At 30.8% G+C, this 20,371-nt stretch overlaps 2 protein-coding genes across 8 annotated transcripts in view; both read right to left on the bottom strand.

Moving 5' to 3' along the window:
- Positions 1–397: 397 nt before the first annotated feature.
- Positions 398–5,058, bottom strand: LOC413129 (sorting nexin-29). 4 transcript variants are annotated; one of them, XM_016912438.2, is made up of 12 exons: positions 4,750–5,053; positions 3,936–4,198; positions 3,301–3,602; positions 3,105–3,230; positions 2,783–3,029; positions 2,591–2,738; positions 2,264–2,505; positions 1,967–2,182; positions 1,724–1,880; positions 1,494–1,634; positions 885–1,024; positions 398–751 (listed from the first exon to the last, which is right to left on the bottom strand). In XM_016912438.2, exons 1-12 carry the CDS (start codon positions 4,750–4,752, stop codon positions 667–669), a joined length of 2,070 nt encoding a protein of 689 aa, XP_016767927.1. In that variant the 5' UTR covers positions 4,753–5,053; the 3' UTR covers positions 398–666. The 4 variants fall into 4 exon arrangements, 3 of the variants coding, with proteins under 3 accessions (XP_016767927.1, XP_396580.4, XP_016767929.1); XM_396580.7 differs by having other exon boundaries at positions 2,591–2,720; positions 4,750–5,051; XR_001703167.2 differs by lacking the exon at positions 398–751 and having other exon boundaries at positions 888–1,024; positions 1,494–1,651; positions 4,750–5,058.
- Positions 5,059–8,395: 3,337 nt separating this feature from the next.
- Positions 8,396–20,371, bottom strand: part of LOC409782 (pikachurin) — a 175,791-nt gene continuing 163,815 nt past the window's right edge. For all 4 annotated transcript variants that reach the window (XM_006561063.3, XM_006561065.3, XM_016912367.2 and 1 more), the window contains 5 exons: positions 17,383–17,632; positions 15,157–15,440; positions 14,610–14,855; positions 14,368–14,471; positions 8,396–13,152 (listed from right to left, as the gene is read on the bottom strand). In XM_006561063.3, coding sequence (XP_006561126.1) covers positions 13,004–13,152; positions 14,368–14,471; positions 14,610–14,855; positions 15,157–15,440; positions 17,383–17,632 — 1,033 coding nt within the window. In that variant the 3' untranslated portion in view covers positions 8,396–13,003. The remainder of the gene's footprint in view (positions 13,153–14,367; positions 14,472–14,609; positions 14,856–15,156; positions 15,441–17,382; positions 17,633–20,371) is intronic.

Here is a 20,371-nt window from a genome sequence, read left to right on the forward strand (position 1 = left end):
TTATATTACTGTTAAGGCGCCTTACATGAATAAAATTTTTAGAAAACGAGATTGAACACGATATTATATAATTTAATTATAAAAACACTTTTTTTTATATTCTTTGCATTTTTTTTTTTGATTTAAATTTCTTTATCATTTTATCAAATAATATCTTTTATATACATTTTAATTAAAATCATTTATTTTTATTTTATAATATTTTCAATGTTATTTTTATTAATTTTCAAACATTTGTTCTAAAATATAGGCTATATAACAAATTTATACAATATATAAGAAATATATTTTTTTATCTTATTAGAAAATTAAAAACAGGATTGTTTCTCTTCTCTAAATAAATTAAAATTTTAAACAATATTTCACATAAATGTTCACATAAAAAAAATAATACATATTTTTGTAGAAAAAGACTTAATTTTTAATTATTTTTACTACATATTATTTTTATACATATATCAGCTATAAACAGCATGTGTCAATGTATATTAATTATACTTGTATACATACAGGCATATGCTCGTATCTTCAATTATCAACAATATATATAATATATGTATAAATATATATATATGTATGTATAGAACAACATAAGTATTTTATACATTAAATTAGAAAGATTTTTTATATATACAAATTGTCTATAAAAAAAAAAAACGTTAATAATTATAAACCCATGTATTGAGGGGAAGAAGAAAATGTATTTCTTGCAGAGTTGTTTTTTTTCGAATCTTCAGTATTAAGATTATCACTAAAAGAAGGTAATATTTTATAATAAAATCAAACTATCAAAGATTTTTTTGCAATTTTTAAAAATTTTAGAAACAATTATCTAATTAATTAATAAATAAATTAAATAATATTAAAATTATGAAATAAATTACCCAAAGAAAGGCATCAAAGATATAAGAGTTTGTCTATTTGGTCTAGACGCAAATGCTGGAGAACATTGTGCTAATCTTCCAACAATTCGTCTTAACCATTGTTGTAATTTTTGTCGTCGTTCTTCTACAAATTTAGCATCCTAGATAAGAATAAATAAAAATAAATATAATTTTTATATTTTCTATATATCCGCTTAAATGGTCATAATTTAAAATCGAAAAATAAATTTCCAGGAATTGAATATTATTATATACCAAATCAATTTTTCTTGTTCTATGAATGTATCCAAGATTTAAATGAAAAATCAAAAAAGTAAGATAATGCAAAATATCTTAAAAAATAAATTGAATTAAATAATATTGCATTCTGTTTTTTATTTTACAAAATATATATGTAGATATATTTAAAAAAAAAATACAAATAGAAAATTAGTATATACATTAATAGTAAAAATCTTAATAATTTTTTATCATAGTAATCTTAAAATAATAAAAGCATAATATGTTTTTATAAGCAGTTTCAGTAGAAGAAGATAATAAATTTATAACCATTTAAGTAGACAATATTATTAATTATTTTAATTTTTTTTATATATAATATATAAATACCTTATTTCCTATTGTCTTCTTTGGTGGAAATTCAAAAGTAGTAACAATTGCATCGTGTTTTTTTAATTCTCTATAAAGTGCATGAAATTGAGCGTATCGTCTATATATATTCCATTCAGTATCTCTAATACGTACGTATATCTGTAACAATTAATAAACTTGATACATTTGATAATAATTTTATTAAAATTAGTTTATATTAAAAATTTTTATATTTAATTTAGATTCACCTGGTAAACATGATGTATATCGGAAGATTGCCCAGTAAGAAATGCAGATGGAATCCATATATGTATAAGACATGGTGGTTCCAATGGTAAATCATCTTCATTTATAGGCCCGCGAAGGCACTCTAATTCAGCTTGTAACAACTTAACTAATCTATCCCTGTAATTTTTCGAAATTTTTATTAATATAAAATATAAATATTATTAATAATAATTATAATAATAATAATATATAATAATTTTTACCTGTCATTTAATTGTAAAGTTAATCTAGCATTAAATTCCATTAATTCTGCATGCATATCTGCAACCTGAATTAATTTCTCTTCATATTGTTGAGCTTCATAATGATAATCTAATGATGGATGTTCTTCAGAAACTGTAGTAGAATCTGAATCTCTTCTTAACATTTGTACTGCTGTTACATATTTTCGTAATTGTTGTCTTAATAATTCATTTTCTCTATTAAATTAGAATTGTATTAAAAAATATAATTTATTTCTATATTCGAATAGAATAAAATCGTCAAAATAAAAAATTTACCGATTTAATGCTTGTATTTGTAATTCATGTCTTTCGAGATAATTTTGATGTTGTCTTTGTAAACGACCAAATTGTAACCTACTAGTCATAGCATCTTCTTTAGCCTGTTCTAACATTTCAGTCATAGCTAAAAGTTTAACTTGTAATGTCTCAATATCTAAACTATCATTATTTGTATGAATATCCAAATCTGTAAAAGGTTCAGTAGCTTCTATTGCAGGTTCTGCAACTTCAGATGAATCCTATATAAAAAATATAAAATGAATTAAAAATAATAAATTAAATTAAAAATTAAATATATTAAAGTTTAATATATTTTAAACATACATCTAGATAACTTGGTAATGTTATTAACATATCATCTAATGTTTGATCTAAAGGTGACACAGGAACAAGTCCACCCATACTTCCAGAATTTGTGATTGGTGTTAATATTTTTTCTTCTTCAAAGGTTTCACTAAAATATTGAATATTACTTAAAATATCGAATTGAAAATATGGAGTAATATGCTTACTTACTTATTTTCCCAATCAGAATTTTCTTTATTTGTTATTGTAGTAATATTATTTGTTTCTACTTGAGATTGTGAAATTAAGCTATGTGATGTAGAGGTTTTTGTTGATGTTACTGTAGGAGAATTGAGACAAGTTGGAGGAGCACTAACTGAAATGGAAACTTCTGTGTTTTCTTGTTCATCATTTTCATTATCAAAAGAAATTATATGCACTGGCACTTTTTTTCTTTGTTTCTGTTTTGAAGTAGGCCCTAATTGAAACATTCATTATATTTGTATAAAAATTATATTTAATTTTATATATTTAATATAAGAGGTATAATTACCTGGTATTGAAGATGATATAATTGGTTCAGATAATGAAACCTTTTGCTTATCCATTTCTCTGCCTTTTAAATTATTATCTAATTCTTCATTATCTATCCTAATTGCAAATAAAATACTACCAAGTCCTAGATCAAAATGATATTTAATTACTTTATACAATTAAGATATTATGATAAAAAATTAATGTTCTTATACCTGCTGCTACATTTGGCAATACAGCACTTCGTTCTTGATCAAGTAAAAATGCCCAATCTTCATAAAATGGAGACAGTATTGAAGGATCAAGTATAGCATGTAAATGACGTTCTAAAGAACGTTCATTTAAAACAGCTCTAAGCCATGCTCTACCTCTGCCATAATCTGTATGAACCTTTTTCAATATACTAAAACGTTCTTGTTCATGCCATGTTAATTGTTCTTTTATACAAGGCCAAAATGCCATATCTGACGTATTACATGATTTTATATTACTACCAGACACTATGTCTGAAACATGCCTGTAGAAATATAAATAATATAAAATAATATCTATATAGTTATATTTGAAATGTAAAAAAAATGTGATAAAATATAAAAAAAAAAAATGCATCATTATATAAATGATATAAAATTATATACATATTATCATAATATATCAAGATTATTTTGAGAAAATATAATAAATACTATTTCTATATAATTTTATATATTTTATAGAATGTTGTACATATTATAGATATACTGATTAAATAAATAACATTTTAATTGTGCGCGCGCGCGCGCGCGCGTGTATGTGTGTGTGTATGTGTGTGTAATTTATTTATTAATATAACATATATATTGTTTTTTACCTTAAAGCTGAATTAATTTTTTCAATACAGTTTGTACGTAATCCATGACTAAAAATTGATTCAAATATATGACATAATTGTGTGACACATATATCTGATTCAGTTGCTAATTCAGTACGCCCACCAAATCTAATATGACACTTTTTTGCAGCAGCTAATAAATTTTCCAGCAGTTTCTGTCGTTCTGATGCATGGTCATAACTTTGATTAGAATCAATTATATTATGTGTGCTTGGCACTATTGCTGACATCATACGTAAAGCCTAAAACATGTATATTACATGTTTATATATATAATTATTTAACAAAAAATTAATCATATATATGCAATTATATTTTTTTTATTTTATAAAAAATTATTATATTAATATATTTTAAAAATTATTAAATTTTTAAATAATTAAAATATAATGAAATAAATAAAATATTTTTTAATATTCTTAAATTTCTTTATATATATATATATCAGATATGTAAATTATAATGTAAATTATTATATCATATTAATTAATTTTAAATAATTTTTTAAATTATATTAAATTTTGTATATATTTAAATCAATTTTTTATTTAAATATATGCCTCTTATATTATACCATTTAAATATAATATACTGCGCATATAACACGCAATTTCATTTTAGTACACAAAAGAAAGTTTACAGCTATTTTCGACAATTAATATAATGATTAATTATTAATTATGTTAGTTAAAAAGATGTGTTGTATAACGAAATGCTAATTAATTTGTGAAAATAATATTGACAGTATATAATTTAATGATAATTTGATACTATATAAAAAATAAATACATACCATGAGTAAAAATTAGTAAAGATCACGTTAATTTCCTTTCAAATCGTAGTTAAAATTAAAAAGAGTTGTACAAAAAGCGTACATAAATATACAATCACTTTTAGAAATTGTTATATGTACAAAATTTGTCAAAGAAGTATTATAATATTATAATTATCTCATGACAATAAACAAAGACTTAATTTTTCTAGCGAATAGTATATAAATTTATATAGTAGAAAAACTTTAGGGGCGGAAACAGTCCCCTCATCTTCGCTCTTTTTCCTTGAACACAGATGTGTCATGTGAATTATATATAAAATGGGCATAGAAAAAGTGACTGCTTGTCGACAATTTTAAGTATAGTGCGTTGATAATCTATAGTTTTAATGTATAGAAATTTAAAGTTCAAAAACATTTTTGCCAGTTTTTATAATTTTGATATATTTACGAACGCTTATATTATAATTATAAAATGGTTAATTAATTAATCATAATTATATGATAATATTCTTGTGATATTGTAATAGAAATATATTAAAAATATAACGTATATCCATAAACTAGTTATAAAATAGATTTATTATCCAATGCATTTTTATATCATATAATCCAAAAGCTATTTATATAGTCATTGTTACTATTCTTGTGTAACATGTCATGTTATCAATTCAAAATGGAATATAATAACGTTGCAAAAAAAAAAATTATAATTAAATTTATGATTAATATAGAGATAGCACGTGATAGTCAATTATTTTTGACATAAAAATTATAATTATTATTTATAAAATATAGATTTATCATAGAACATTGTTGATTATTGAAAGAATTGCAAGAAATATCATCAATAAAAATAATGTCAATTATTTTCTAAGACTTTTATTATTTGGATATTCGAGAAGCAATCTCCCAATATATATGCAATGTAAATTATATATATTATCATAAATTATATATATTAACATTTTCATAAACTATACTTGTCATTACTAAACTATATTTGTCATTATAATTTATGTAATTAGAAAGACAAGGAAAATAAATAGTAAGAAAAGGACAGAGATAGTATAAAAATATGGGAATCAGTGCCATCTTCAGAGTGCCGCAAATGAAACACAAAAATAAAGGACAGAAAATAATTAAAGAAGGATAGAAGACAAGGAATTGATTATTAACGCCATCTCTTTGAAAAATGCTGAAACTTGATGTCAAAGACCTTAACTAGTGTCGCCATCTCTTTGAAAAGTGCTGAAACTTAATGCAACTAGAAATATCTAAAGACTTTAACTAATAACGCCATCTCTTCGAAGAATGCTGAAACTTGATGTCAAAGACCTTAACTAGTGTCGCCATCTCTTTGAAAAGTGCTGAAACTTAATGCAACTAGAAATATCTAAAGACTTTAACTAATAACGCCATCTCTTCGAAGAATGCTGAAACTTGATGTCAAAGACCTTAACTAGTGTCGCCATCTCTTTGAAAAGTGCTGAAACTTAATGCAACTAGAAATATCTAAAGACTTTAACTAATAACGCCATCTCTTCGAAGAATGCTGAAACTTGATGTCAAAGACCTTAACTAGTGTCGCCATCTCTTTGAAAAGTGCTGAAACTTAATGCAATTAGAAATATCTAAAGACTTTAACTAGTGTCGCCATCTCTTTGAAAAGTGCTGAAACTTAATGAAAGTAGAAATATCTAAAGACTTTAACTAATAACGCCATCTCTTTGAAGAATGCTCAAACTTAATATTTCTTGATATTCAAGAGATGGCGCTAATAATCAATTCCTTGTCTTCTATCCTTCTTCAATTATTTTCTGTCCTTTATTTTTGTGTTTCATTTGCGGCACTCTGAAGATGGCGCTGATTCCCATATTTTTATACTATCTCTGTCCTTCTCACATTATTTACTTTCCTTGTCTATACTTCACAAATGCATGCGACAACATATATCATATCACTTGAAATCTTAATGTCTTATCTAAAAGACATTATTTTTTTTTTAATAAAAGAAAAGATAAGCATAGTATATTTTCATACATATTATTGTATATTTATATATTTTTTAATATTTAATATATATTTTAATATTTTTTTATCGCATTGCTATAACAAAATTTGAATAAGATTTTTATAAATATTATAAGTTTCTTTATAATAATGAATCTAAATTTACGGTTATATTTTTTATTTAAACGGTTCATAATTTCGTATTACAGATAGTGCACATTATGAATTATGAAATAAGGTGTTAAAATTTAATTTTCAAATAATATAATATATAATAAAATAATTACTAATATTATTTCATTAAAAAAATATATAATATTTATATTTATCTATATATAAAAATTTCATATACTCATATATGAGTATATTCATATATTCATTTAATGACTTAAAATATTTAAAAAAAAAGATATTACCAATTAAATAAATTAATCAAACGACTTATTAACAAATATCGTAAAAGAAAAAAAGTAGGAATCGAAAAGGGAAAAATAAATCTCTTTTTTACAAAATCTCTTTTTTATTGATGCTTCGACAACATGGGCTGAGACACACACATTTGCTCATATGAATTTATACCACTGCGTGTTTCAACATATACATACACAATCTCGTGTAAATTATCGCGCCGCATTAGATGTAATAAATAAATTAACTTCAAAATTCTTTCATAATTGTTTGATAATTGTCGAGAGAGTATGAAAATTCGAATATTAATCATTTTTTAACTCTTTTTAATAAATAATTTAATTCTATAAAACGTACAATTTACCACAAATATATATTTAATAAAATTATCAATCTTTCATTTCAACCAAATTCTTTTTCCAATCTTAATGAAAAAAAAAAAGAGAGGATTTATTCAATAATAAAAATTTATGAATGAAAACTTGTTTTCTTGAGATATTTCCTATTTTTTAATAATAATAAAAAAAAAAAGAAAAACATTTAAACGCAAGTATGATATATCATTAACGTTTAATTATAAAGATATGTTTTTGATAATTATTTCTTTCATGGCAAGTAATGAGACAAAGGCAGGTATAATTCCTTTTTTTCGAGAAAATACAACGATGCAAAAAGTTACAAACCTAGATGTACAAGTGTCACGATAGCACGATTCTATTTATATGAAGTAATTCTCTGTGCGCAATTGCGTGATACGATCAGATCTCGATAAGCTCCTTCGCACGATTAATCATCATATTTTGAAATTATACTACACGGATAGTAATTTTTTTTTTTTTTGTCCAAAGTGAGAGAGCGAGAGAATCATTTATCCTCTTTTTTTTTTTTAGTTTACTTTCGATATCAAACATCTCGTTTTGTGTGCTCGTTTCTTCTCGTCATCTTTTCTTTTCTTTCTTTTTTTTTTATTATTTTTCTTTTTTTTGCAGCATCGAAATATGAAAAAATTCATTTTCGATTCATTCTATATGCATACATACATGCATACACACACTTACATATATGTATATACATATATATTCGAGGAGATCCACATGGGTCGCAAGAATAGGTTGACAGGATAGACTCTTCTAATAGACTTTGCAGACGGACATAATAGAAATATTTAATATATATATAGCATCATATATTAATATAATATTTAGTAATAATATAATATCTATATTATATATTAATATGTATGATATTTTTTTTTTTTTTGTTTCTAATAATAGCGTTCTTTTTCTTCTCGCTTTTGTTTGAGGTGATATCCAGCGATCTTCCCTTCTTTTTTTTTTTCTTTTTTTTAATTTTCTTACATTCAAATTTAATACGATGTAAGTACGATTTTCACTTCAGCCTTATTCGAATATTATACTATATAATCCTCATTGAATTATATTCAGGCATTTTGTACGACCTGTTGACTTACATACAACCATCGTCTGGTCGTTTCACAACGTATGCGTATGTTTCTATCGTAGAAACAAAATTAATTTCTTCTTTGATCTATGAAATGAAGGAATGATAAAAAATAATATATTTATATAATATTATAATTTTATGTATACGAACGTTCTTTAGTTTTAATTTAAGCATCTTGTTTCTATAAATATATTAAAATATCATGGGATAGAATATTGTAACAAATAAACAATACAGAGAATATTATTATTAGAGAGGAAAGAAAAAAAAGAAAAAACATTTTTACTTTTCCCTTTGATTCTTTAGAAGGATCAATGAAAATCGTAAGATTTATAACATTGAGGGACAAAGATTTATAATTTTCGTCATTAAAGTTATCTAAGAAATTTACTAACGTTTGAGTATATAAATATCTCGAAGAAAACACCATTATAGCATAAACTTTTCTGGTTCTGTCATTAGATTGTCTCACAAAAATCTTCTTCTCTTTCACGATCTTTCAAACAGATTAATATTATTATACAACACTTGGATTAAAGGAAATTAGTAAACGTAATATATTCATTTTCAGTTTCGTTTATTAAAACTTTTAAATATTAAACATTATGAAACAATCTAATGTATCCACCCAACGTACAATAAATAGAATCTGATACGCTACAATTTATACGATACAAGTAAAAACAGAGTTTCAAAAGTTAATTTACTCAATGATTCCTAATAAAAGACCAATTATTGAAATAATATATATATATATATATATAAAATTTGTGTAAAACGCAATGTTATCGAGAGACGCAAGGCAATGTAAAATAATTTACATACTATCTTATAAAATATATCGTAATAATAGATATTACCAGTTATACAAATTAGAAAAAAAAAGAATCCAAAAGAACAAAAATTATCGCAGAATTAATTTGTAGAAAAGGAAACATACATGCTACGTTAATCCTTAAGTTTCTTAATTATCTGACATTATTAAAAAAAAAAAAAATCTTAACATATTTAAACGAAGGAGATCTGAATCATGATACGATCGAGAAATGAAAGATACGCATGGTTACACGCTAATAGTGAAAAATTGTCGAGGAACCTTGTTTTCAAGCGTGGATACTAGGATGGAAGCGAGACGCCACAAATATGAAAAAAAGGAGAAAAAAGGAAAACGACAAAAAACGCATGGAAATTTCTACACGTGGCACAGAAGTTTTTTTTTTTACTTACATTGCCGCAAGATTTCTTTCTTTCTTTCTTTTTTTTCTTTTTTTGTACAAAATTGTTTCTTTCGTATTTTCAGCAACGTCGCGAAACGATCTCCACGAACAAAATTTATACAAGCGTATTACGAAGCTTGGAGGATCGTTCAGAGATTTATGCACATACACACACATACACATCATACATACGCACGCACGCATATACGCACAGACACATGCACCGACGTTGTTTAAAAATTGTGCAGAGAAATGAAAGGAAGGAAGGAAGGAAGGAAGGAAGGAAGGAAGGAAAGAGGGAAGGAAGAAGGGAAGGAAGAAGGGAAGGAAAGTAAGGAAAGAAACGAATGTAAAAGAGTGTGTCCCCGAGAGGCTGGGCTAAAATATTTTCACCTCGTGCTTTATATCGCTATAATTTTCACGAATAATCGTTTATTATTATTATTATTATTATATTATATTTCCCTACACAATTACCATTCATCTTTGATATTTCTTTCGTCTCTCTCTCTCTTCTCCACCTCCTTCATTATTATTATTATTATATAATTTCAAGAAAAATAACATCCGTACAAAATTGACTACAGCCGATTGCTTTTTATATGATGTGTTTGAGGTTCAAATCATTCCCGTGCAAAACGGAAAAAATCAAAGTGTATATACCCATTTCTATCTCCTCAACCCCCTATTATTATTTCCTCTCTTCAGGGTTTCCTTCTTTTTTTTTTCTTCTTTTTCTTTTTTCCTTTTTTTTCATTTTTATCATTAAGATATGACATGTATACGTATTGACCCGACCTTTTGATCCCGATCGACTCAACCCCTCCCCTTCCAACCCGTTCGACACAAAGACTCGACGTTTATCGACAAACAAGTTTTGCGTTACGACTGCGCGCAATCGTTTTGCCGATACACGTACATACGTAAACTTCTTCTTTCAAGTTAAAACTTTATTACCACGCGAAAATAAAGTTCGGTTTGGCGAACTGTTACCTGTCGCCTGTCAAATCGTAAAAGCCGATTTTACTGTCTCTTTGGGGCCCGTAACGTTATAGGAACGGTTATGATAGGATTATCGAACCAGGATTTAGTATCCGATTAATCAGATGAAACAATCAATCCTCTTCTGGAAAATTTAACGAGATAATAATAAGTCACCTCGATTTCTATTTCACTCTCGTTTTACTATTCTCTTTACTGTCGAAGGGGTTATTAATTAACATTGGATCCGTTCGTTCGGGATCGTGAGGAAAGGTCCTTGTGTTGAATTAAGAAAATATGCGGGGACATCTTCGTAATTAAGTTGCTACATTTTATACAGATATTTAACCGTTAGAATGTGCAGCTCGGTGCTTCTTAAGCGGAAACGTCGAGGAGCGTACACTGCCAGCTACGGAAGTACCTTACGAAGCATAGTGTGGTTACTGTGAAACACGGGCGTGCAGATTCCTCTGCACGCGCGATGCCGATCCTCTTCATCTCGCGTGCGTGTCGAGCGGATGCAAAAGCAACGAAAATTTCGAAAAATATTAACGTTATACACGGGGGAAATTATCTCTGAATTATCTTCGTGAATTGTCTTCCATGTTTTATCTTACTTTTTTTGAAAAATATAACAATGGATTTCATCCACAGGTATATATATTCCGTCCACGGTATACACCAATCATTCAAGATGTTATTTTAATTAATAAATTAACTCGAAATGGAATGGAAGAAATTTACCCCTTGAAAACACACCTTTGGTTAAAGAGGCGATACAATTTCACCGTGTATAAGCATCCGATTTCCTTCTTCGGGAATTCAAGTTACCTTTGCATCCCTGTTTAAAGGTGTTAATTGCTTTTGGTCCTTCTTGTACCTTTCGTAATTGATTTAACGATTCTGTTCTGCATCTAATCCTCCCTAACGAGGGGTGCTCGCTCGAACGAGAAATAACCGTTGCTAAACCGTTGCTTTGTTATTTCGCAACCATCGTGGAAAAGAAATACACGTGGAAAAATCTTGACAGACAACGCGAGGATAAGAACGATCCGTCGCGTAATCCGAAGTGGTTGGACGTATTTAAAGGTGCCTCGATTTGAATTTTCTTTTCTTTTTCGAATTAACAATCATTTCAATTCGTAGTTTCCTATCTGCCGGGATCATTCGGAAAACCGTGCCTGCTGCAATTCAAAGAATTCGCATCCGGTCGGAGAGCTTAATAGAAATTGACGCTTTTGAGGGGTTATGCTCTCTCTCTTTCTATTCTCTTCCTCTCTCCTTATTCCTCTTCTCTTATTAACCTTTTAATCTTATTTTAGGCCATAAAGCCGTCGGTCTTCGAGACGAGCTCTACACCGAGTTCTTAATCCGTGGCTGTGACTAGACACACGTTCCTTACGTAACAACTTCCGTCCAACGCGCGATAGGAACGATTCTCAGGAACTCGGATCGTGTATCTCAACATCGTTCGATTCGCGTTTTGGATCGAAACGCAACACCACATAAGGATAAGGTAAAGCTAGAAACGTTCTTTTCTTTTCTTTTCTTTTCTCTCTTTTTTAATAATCGAATAATATATAAGCTCTCGATGTAAGGTCCCGAGATCGAGTAGGTCCACGAGACGCGAGGAGTGTGTTTGTGCAGACAGGAAGTTGTCACCGGAATGGAAATATCATATCGTGAGGCGATTGGATAGATTTCCTTTCGTTTAATATTTACAGTAAGCTGTCTATTTATTATTCGACGGTCTTGGACGCGACGAATATAGAGTCTTTCTCATTCGTTCACCTTTTTTCTTTTTTTTTTTCTGCTTTTGTATTTTTCTTTTAGCCTTTTCCTTTTTTTTTTTTTAATATATATATATATATTTTTCATTCGTTTTTCTTTTTTTTTTCTTTTTCATTCCCCTTTGGAGGGGAGAATTTTAATTAGTCGTTGATGAAAGTCTGTACAAAAATGATGAATCCGTGATGATCGGTGTGTATAAATCGTACACGCGTTTAGATAGACGTGATCAGCGTTCAAGGCGTATCACAAGGCAGCAGCGTACGTTCAGCCTTAAACGCTGGGCAACGACGTCCACCTTTTCTCTGGCTTGGCCAGCTTTTATTCACCGTGATGCATTTTCATATCCTAAGCGCTGGTCCACGCGGACCTGACCATCTAACGTCGGACGGCACGGATGTCTTTCAGGGGATGCACGAGTGCGTGTTGGTAGCCTGGCCAGGTGACGACAACGCCACGGAGAAGTCCGAGTCCAGGACCAGATCGCTGATACAACCCACGATACCCTTTGCGTATCTTCCTCCCGTTGTCCTCACGATATCAGGCGCGCCACCTGTTAAAAATATTAAACAAAGTTGTGAATTTTCAGAAAAATATGCGAAAGAAGTGAAATGGAAATTATTTGGAAATATAGTTTCTGTTTTTTCGAGGCTGACAATTTTTATTACTCGCAATTTTAAAGGGAAAAATTCTCTTTTTCTGTAAAATTTTATTCTTGTTCATGTTGTTGAAATAGAGTGAGTTGGGAAATTGAAAAAAGAAACTGTAAAAGATTTTGAAATTTTTGATGAAGAATAATTTAAGGAAGAGAATAATAAGCAATAGATTTGGGGAGTTGAGAAAATAATCTTTTAGAAAGATTTCTTTGATTATTAAGTTGGAACGTTGTAAATACAGCGTTATTTGATGAATCAGAATACGCCTCTATAAATTCCGTGAGAGTACGGCGATGTATCAAGCTGTTTCTTTATGAGTTCAACAGCTTAGCGGAAGTTGGCGGGAATTCGTAACGCGCTCTCGAGGATGACCCACTTGGTAATTTTAGTAATAACTCAAGGACAGCTAAAGCTGGATGTTATAAGTTGACGGTGTTACGAGCAGTTAATCTTTGATACTTGATGATTTTCAAACCGAAGAACTTTTTTTATAACTTGCGAAATATTCTGAAATATTCGACAATTTTTCAAAAGATCGGCGTTTTAAGTTACAAGGTTGCAGTTTAAAGCAAACAGATTGTAAAAAGAGATTTTATTGAGAAGAATTGATAGAGTATAAATTATGAAGAGAAAAAAGAAAGAAAATTACTACTTTGAAGAAATAAGAAAAATAAAATGTTATCTTTTACTAATAAAAATTAATAATAAGCATTAATAATAATAATAACAATATCGCAAGTATCTATCTACAGGCAAATCATGAGCAAATAAGTAGTATAACTCAATCATAATCAAACAAGTAGCGTTGCAAACCGATAAATTCAACAACTAACACAATCAATTAAGATAAAATAAATACAATAATCACGATTAATCAAATACCACGAGTTAACGAATCAATAATGACAATAAGACAAATAAAATGGATCGATCATATGCGAAACAAATATCGAAACAATATCGACCCAACAATGGGTTAAACAAATAGAACGAACCAATCGCAATTCAAACAAGTGAAAGAAATCAATCACCAATCGTGTCAGAGAAATATTGAAACGAGATCACTCGCGATCAAACAGTCATTTTTATCGACTTTAAAATGCTTCACTTACCGACATAAAGACCCGTGTCAGTGTTCAACTGTCTCAGCTGTCCAGGCGACGACGCGGAAACGCCTGTACCGCTGTCGACGACAAGCGACGCCCACTGTTCGTTCCTGAAGGAGCATCGATCGTTTTCATCAAAAACATTGCAATTCGATTGAAAAGTTTTCGTCGTACAAGAAAAGAAAAGAAAAGAAAAGAAAAACTGTCTTCTATATACGGATGAGAAAGTTTGATAAACGTGTTACTACCTCACTGCCCGAACACGATGCCACAGATCATCGTCCAGTCTCGTTAAATTGTACCGCAGAACAGCCTCGCCCGAGCCGAGATTGTAAGCTAAAGTCAAATAGCCACGATCCAATCCGAGGGCTAGAAAATCGTCGTTCTCGTCCCTTTGCTCTTGCGGATCCGCTTGCCGCCCGCTCCAAAGCAGCAGCCCGCTACTGCTGCTCGCCCTGAATCTCATATTGATGTCCACCCTGTAGCTTATTATCCTGTAACAGACAGATAATTTTTCTTTAACGTCAAGAAGGACACGAATATTTCTCCCAGGAGAATATAGAAAGAAAGAGGATTTCGAAGGAGCTTCTTCGTGGATTAAACGAAAGATTGAAACGTTAATTTCTTCTCGAATTGAATTTTGATTAAAATAAAAATATATCGATGTATCGTAATATATCTGATCAAGGTTTTATATTTAAAATGTTTCAGATCTTGACGATTGTAACTTCCTTTCTCTTTTACCCTGAAAAGAATTTGAAAATCCGGAAATTTTACCCCATTCCATCTTCTCACCTTTTCATCGTGTCCGCGTCGTTGTAGTGGAGATAGCTCTCGCTGCCCGAGAAACTGGGCACGGATCTCTCGAACCGCGTGGCAGCGTTCGTTTTCGAGGGCGAGCTGTCCAAAATCGTGTTGTCGTCCGGCGCTGGACAGGGATGGGGCATGCCGGGTCGACAACGACACGTGAATCGGTCCCGAAGCGGGCGGCACTCCGCGTCTCCGCACGGCCTCGCCTCGCACGCGTGTCCGCAATTGCCCACGTTCACCCCGCCCAAAGCCTCGGCCAGGATTCCGATCTGTGCAAACGTAATCGCTTTGTTAATGACGATTAACACGGCCGCGACAGCTTGTCACGACGAATGATCCCCCGAACGTGGACGAGCCGCAGTTTGCCCGCAACCACGATCGACCAAACCTGTGGGAATAATGACGATCCCGTGCTAATGACCATCTCGAAAAGTCTGGGAAATGACTGTGGATTTGTATTATCTGCATTTGGTTATGCATTGATCTTATACCGTATCCAATATGTATAGAGCTTTATCATTTGATTATTTTTGATAAATTGACGTGAAGTAAATTTTTATTTTCAAGTTTCACATTTCTTTTCGATTATAAGAATTTTATAAATAACTTTATAAAATTTTAGTTTCAGATGCAGACTAGATGCTAGATGATTGATGTAGAAATGGAAAGGATACAGGAAACGTTATATATAAAATTTCAAACTATATGAGAAAGTATTTCTCTTGCAAGAGGCACTTAAAAGAACTTAAAAGAAATATGTAAATCCCTATTTTAAACATATCGTTTGTTAATAACCAATTTTCCTTTCAAGACTCCTTTCAAAAGCTTTAGAAATCGATAAAGAAGAATCGAGAATGGTGATGCACACAGACCAATAATCGCTTAATGGCTACGAACGTAGACCCATATTACTAGCTCCAATAGCTGTACACTTAGGACTTGTACAACTTGCGCAATGATTGTATTTGTAGACCTATACTACTTATTCTATACACAGCTATACACTCAGGCACTATTGTACTACTTGTCCATTCTACTTTCCTGACCAATTTCTAGCTTATACCACTTGTCTAGTCAGGGAGACCACTACTACTTCCTCGCCGCATCAGCATTGACCTGTTTCACTGACCAGTGATCAAACTCTCTTCCACGCCACTTATCCTATACAATTTCCGACTACGCTACTTCCTAAACAACTTTCCTGATATCTAATTGCATTTCTCGTTTACACCAAGATCGTTTATATTCTAATTTCATAATGATACTATTTAGAAAATCTATTTAAATTATATCTTCTAATTCAATAATTAAATAATTATCCATTGGATAGAACATTTGGTTTAACTTGAATATTTCAGTTTCAGATTACACATCGACGTAAAATATATTCATGAATTTATGAGTCGACGATAATTCTTAGGTGATAAAGGGAAACGCGAGGGAGAGTGATAAAGTGCATAATATATATGTGCATTCATATGGAATATAGAATGTTGTTTATTTAAATTTCGTGGCAAAATCAATTAAAAGAAAAATATGAGGAGAAGGAGGGAGAAGTGTTCGATAAAGATGAAAATGGAAAGCGGTAAGGAAGAGATAAAGAAGATATATGAGAAAGTAGGGGAAAAAGGTTAGATAAAAAAGGTGGATAGTGTGATCAATATGGGAAGCAGAGAAAGAGAGGGAGAGAGAGATATTATAGAGAAGAGGAAAAGAGTGATAAAAATGGAGAAAAAAGGACGATAAAAAAGGAAAAACGAAGGAAAGAGACGAGAGAGAAGAGGAATGATTTCTCATTTTAATTAGAAGGAAAAAAAAAAGAAGAAGAAACGGGGAAATAAATTAATAAATAAAGGGGAGCGAGGAACAACGTATATCTTGCATGATGTGACTTAATAGAGCTTTTAACCTTTATTAACGTGCCGTATTTCCATTATTTTTAATGGCAAAACACGATGGCAAAGTTGGTGCGCGAGAACTTAACACAAAAAAAAAAAAAAAAAGAAAAGAGAAATTCATTATTCATTTTCACGAAGAATACTGTTCCATAATGATCAAGATATTTATTATTTCGTAATATTTCACATCCTCCTTATCTAATAACATTTATTACTCCCGCAGAATTCCAATTTTCTAAATGCATCGCACCCCATCATCATCTTGGAAGGCTTTCGCCCTTATAAGAGCCCGCGTGCCGGCAAAGTTTCTTACCTCGCGACGATTCAAAATGACCGTCTGAACGCATCCCACGAAGCTGGCGGTCGTTTTCATCTTCGGGGAGTACATGTCGGTGGATGGCGCGCCGCCCAAGTAAAGATTTAACGGCAACGACAGTTGTGTGAAAGCGCCCGGGGCCAGGATTTCCTGCGGGGGATCGTCCTCGACTTCGAGCGAGGCTAAACGTCCGGTTCTCGACACCCGAACCTCCACCCACTCGCCCAGGCGAACAGGATTCTCGCTTCTGCAATTGTGAATCGTTTGAATTCCATTAACATGCTATGTAAACGTGCCTTTCGATGTAGAATTTTCTCTTTTGTTGCTTGCTAACACACACACACGCATTACAAATTGTGCATATTGAATGGTCAAAGATTATTCTAGTATGAACATCTTTAATAGGAAAAGAGGATGATTGATTACAGATGATTGGAATGATATCGATGAATGATATTCGTGATTGATTTGGATTATCCATGGATTATTAGTTTTCCAGAGACTGTAATCAATTTCAAGCAACATATATTATAAACCTTTTTTGATATTAGATGGCCTTTGATGCGATCGACTTCAATATTACGATATTAACTAAAATCCCTCCCCCTTCTCGTGATCCAAGAATCCTTCAATAGAAAAAGAGGAGGGGATTTTGTGCTACTTAAAGTCGAAAGGAAGAAAAACCGAGGTTTCCTGGTCGCCATGATAAAATGTGACGCGACTGTAAGAAGAATCTTTAGCGGAGGGAGGAGGGGAAAAAGCAGTCAGAATCAGGCGAGTTTCACCGCCGTAATTCCGATCAAACGTCGTGAATGGGAATGAAGTTTGCTCACGGATGATATTTCGATGGTTGAAGGGTACATCAAGGATCGTGAAGGGTGGAAAAGTCGCGTATTAAATCGGTCTCACGAGCCAAGGGGAGGGAAAGTTTCTTTCTCAAAGAAAGGATCGAAATGTTGCGTAGCCACTTAATGGCCGGAAGAGCAGCGCATGAATACTAGGGATTTGAAGAGGGTGTGATCGACGAGTTTCTTACGACGAGAGACTTCTTTTGAGAATAATATTGTGACAGATTTGTACATTGGAATTATAATCGTTGTTGATGCTTTCATTATTAAACGTATTATTTAACAATATTTCGCACAATGCAAAAAGAGATTTAATAAGAGAATTAATTTGGGATGAATAACGAGCCGTCCGCCATTAGATTAAGATAGTTAATTATAAAGCTGATATTATAATAATTTGCATTAATATATAACATTATTGATACAAAATTTCAACAATATAAATTATCGCCGAATATTTGTATTTGATATAATTAATTTACGTTTATCCAATTAATATCGGAGAAAATCTCACTATTCAAGATTTCAAGTAAAAAGATGCATTAATGCATTAACGCGACAAGTTAATCGTGAATTCTATTTTTGTTTTGTTTATTAATGTAATATTATCGTGTAATACGTGAAGAAATTTGATCATTTATAAGCAAAATTCATGGGTGAAGCTAATTTTCGGAGCAACATTAAAGCAGCTTGTTGCATTAGCGCCATTTTGCACCGTACAATTAATAATATTTATATTTGTCGTTGAATATTTATATTTGCCAATTAATCCGATCGAAATATATTTGCGCGTGTCGTTAAATATAAAAAGTTTTCGCAACTCGTAAACATCATCATCGATCATAATTTCTCTTTTACATATACATATATATATATATTGAATAAATGTCGGCTCTGAACAATTTTGCAAATTGGTAAACAAAAAAACCAAAATTTTGTATCCGATTGATTAATATCGATGACTGATTAATATCGAGAGAGAGAAAAAGAGAGAAGATTTTGGACACGCGTTATATTATAGAACAGTGAAGAAATAAAGGCGTCAAAATTTATCCAGCTTGGCCGCAACAAATGAAGTTTACCTACGGATATTATTTCGTCGAGACGAAACGTTGTCGACAGCAAATAAAAAAAGAAAGGAAAAAAAAAAAACTTATTTATCGATCGGTTTCATAAAGCAGGTAAACACTCGTCCGCTTGCCTCCGTGGAACAGAATGATGTTTGATTTTCGCGAATCAATATAAAAACACATACACGCCGAGCTCGTGTATTCGGTTAAATGAATCGGGATTAATTAACGGGGGAAATATTTTTCCGTCGGGTAGAATCTCGAATTTCCATATCCATCGTCATTGTATCGACGAGAAACAACGTTTCTGTTATTATATATTATAATTTAATTGTCGAAATGCTTGCAAAATGAAAGCTGTCCATTGTATTTGCCGATGTACGCTCGCGTTCGGAATCGTTATGACAGTTCAATTTTTAATGAAATTTCAGTATATGAATATTTCACATTATGTATATTTTTTTTTAATAAAATTAATTAAAACCTGCAATATTTTTTATCCCATCCCTTATTTTCCAGATATATAAAGTTCTCCATTACGAAAGAATCACGTATATATATATATATATTTTCCTCGTTGTAAAATAAAAACTTTCTCTTTTTCAGAATACGTATATACGTAATACATTATACAAATTCAAAATTAAATAAACTATCCTCTTCGCATTAAGAACATGTAGAAATATCGATCCAATAAGAGAATATTCTAAATCATTTCCAATTCCATCCTCCTGATCTTGCTTAAGGATTTTCTATCAGGGTAAGGGAGTTAATTCCAGGTTAACGGAAACAACAAAAATGATAAGCTAACCTGGGAACCTGATTAGAATCTCTGATCCACGGAGGGGCGTGTTTGCGAGCACTGATTTTCCATCATGAATATTCAGAGGTTTAACTCGCGATGAGGCCGATCGACATCGATACATCGTTAGCCGATGATAGGATGGATTAAACGATCGGTCGATTCTTTCGACACCAACATCGAGCTTGATTAATCGATCTCGATTGCGCATAAATTCGTTATATAACTACGACGGATAATCATTCGATCGTTGCGCGAACGAAGGA

The sequence above is a fragment of the Apis mellifera genome, linkage group LG5, assembly GCF_003254395.2.
Source record: "Apis mellifera strain DH4 linkage group LG5, Amel_HAv3.1, whole genome shotgun sequence".
In the NCBI taxonomy this organism is placed as follows: Eukaryota; Metazoa; Arthropoda; class Insecta; order Hymenoptera; family Apidae; genus Apis; species Apis mellifera.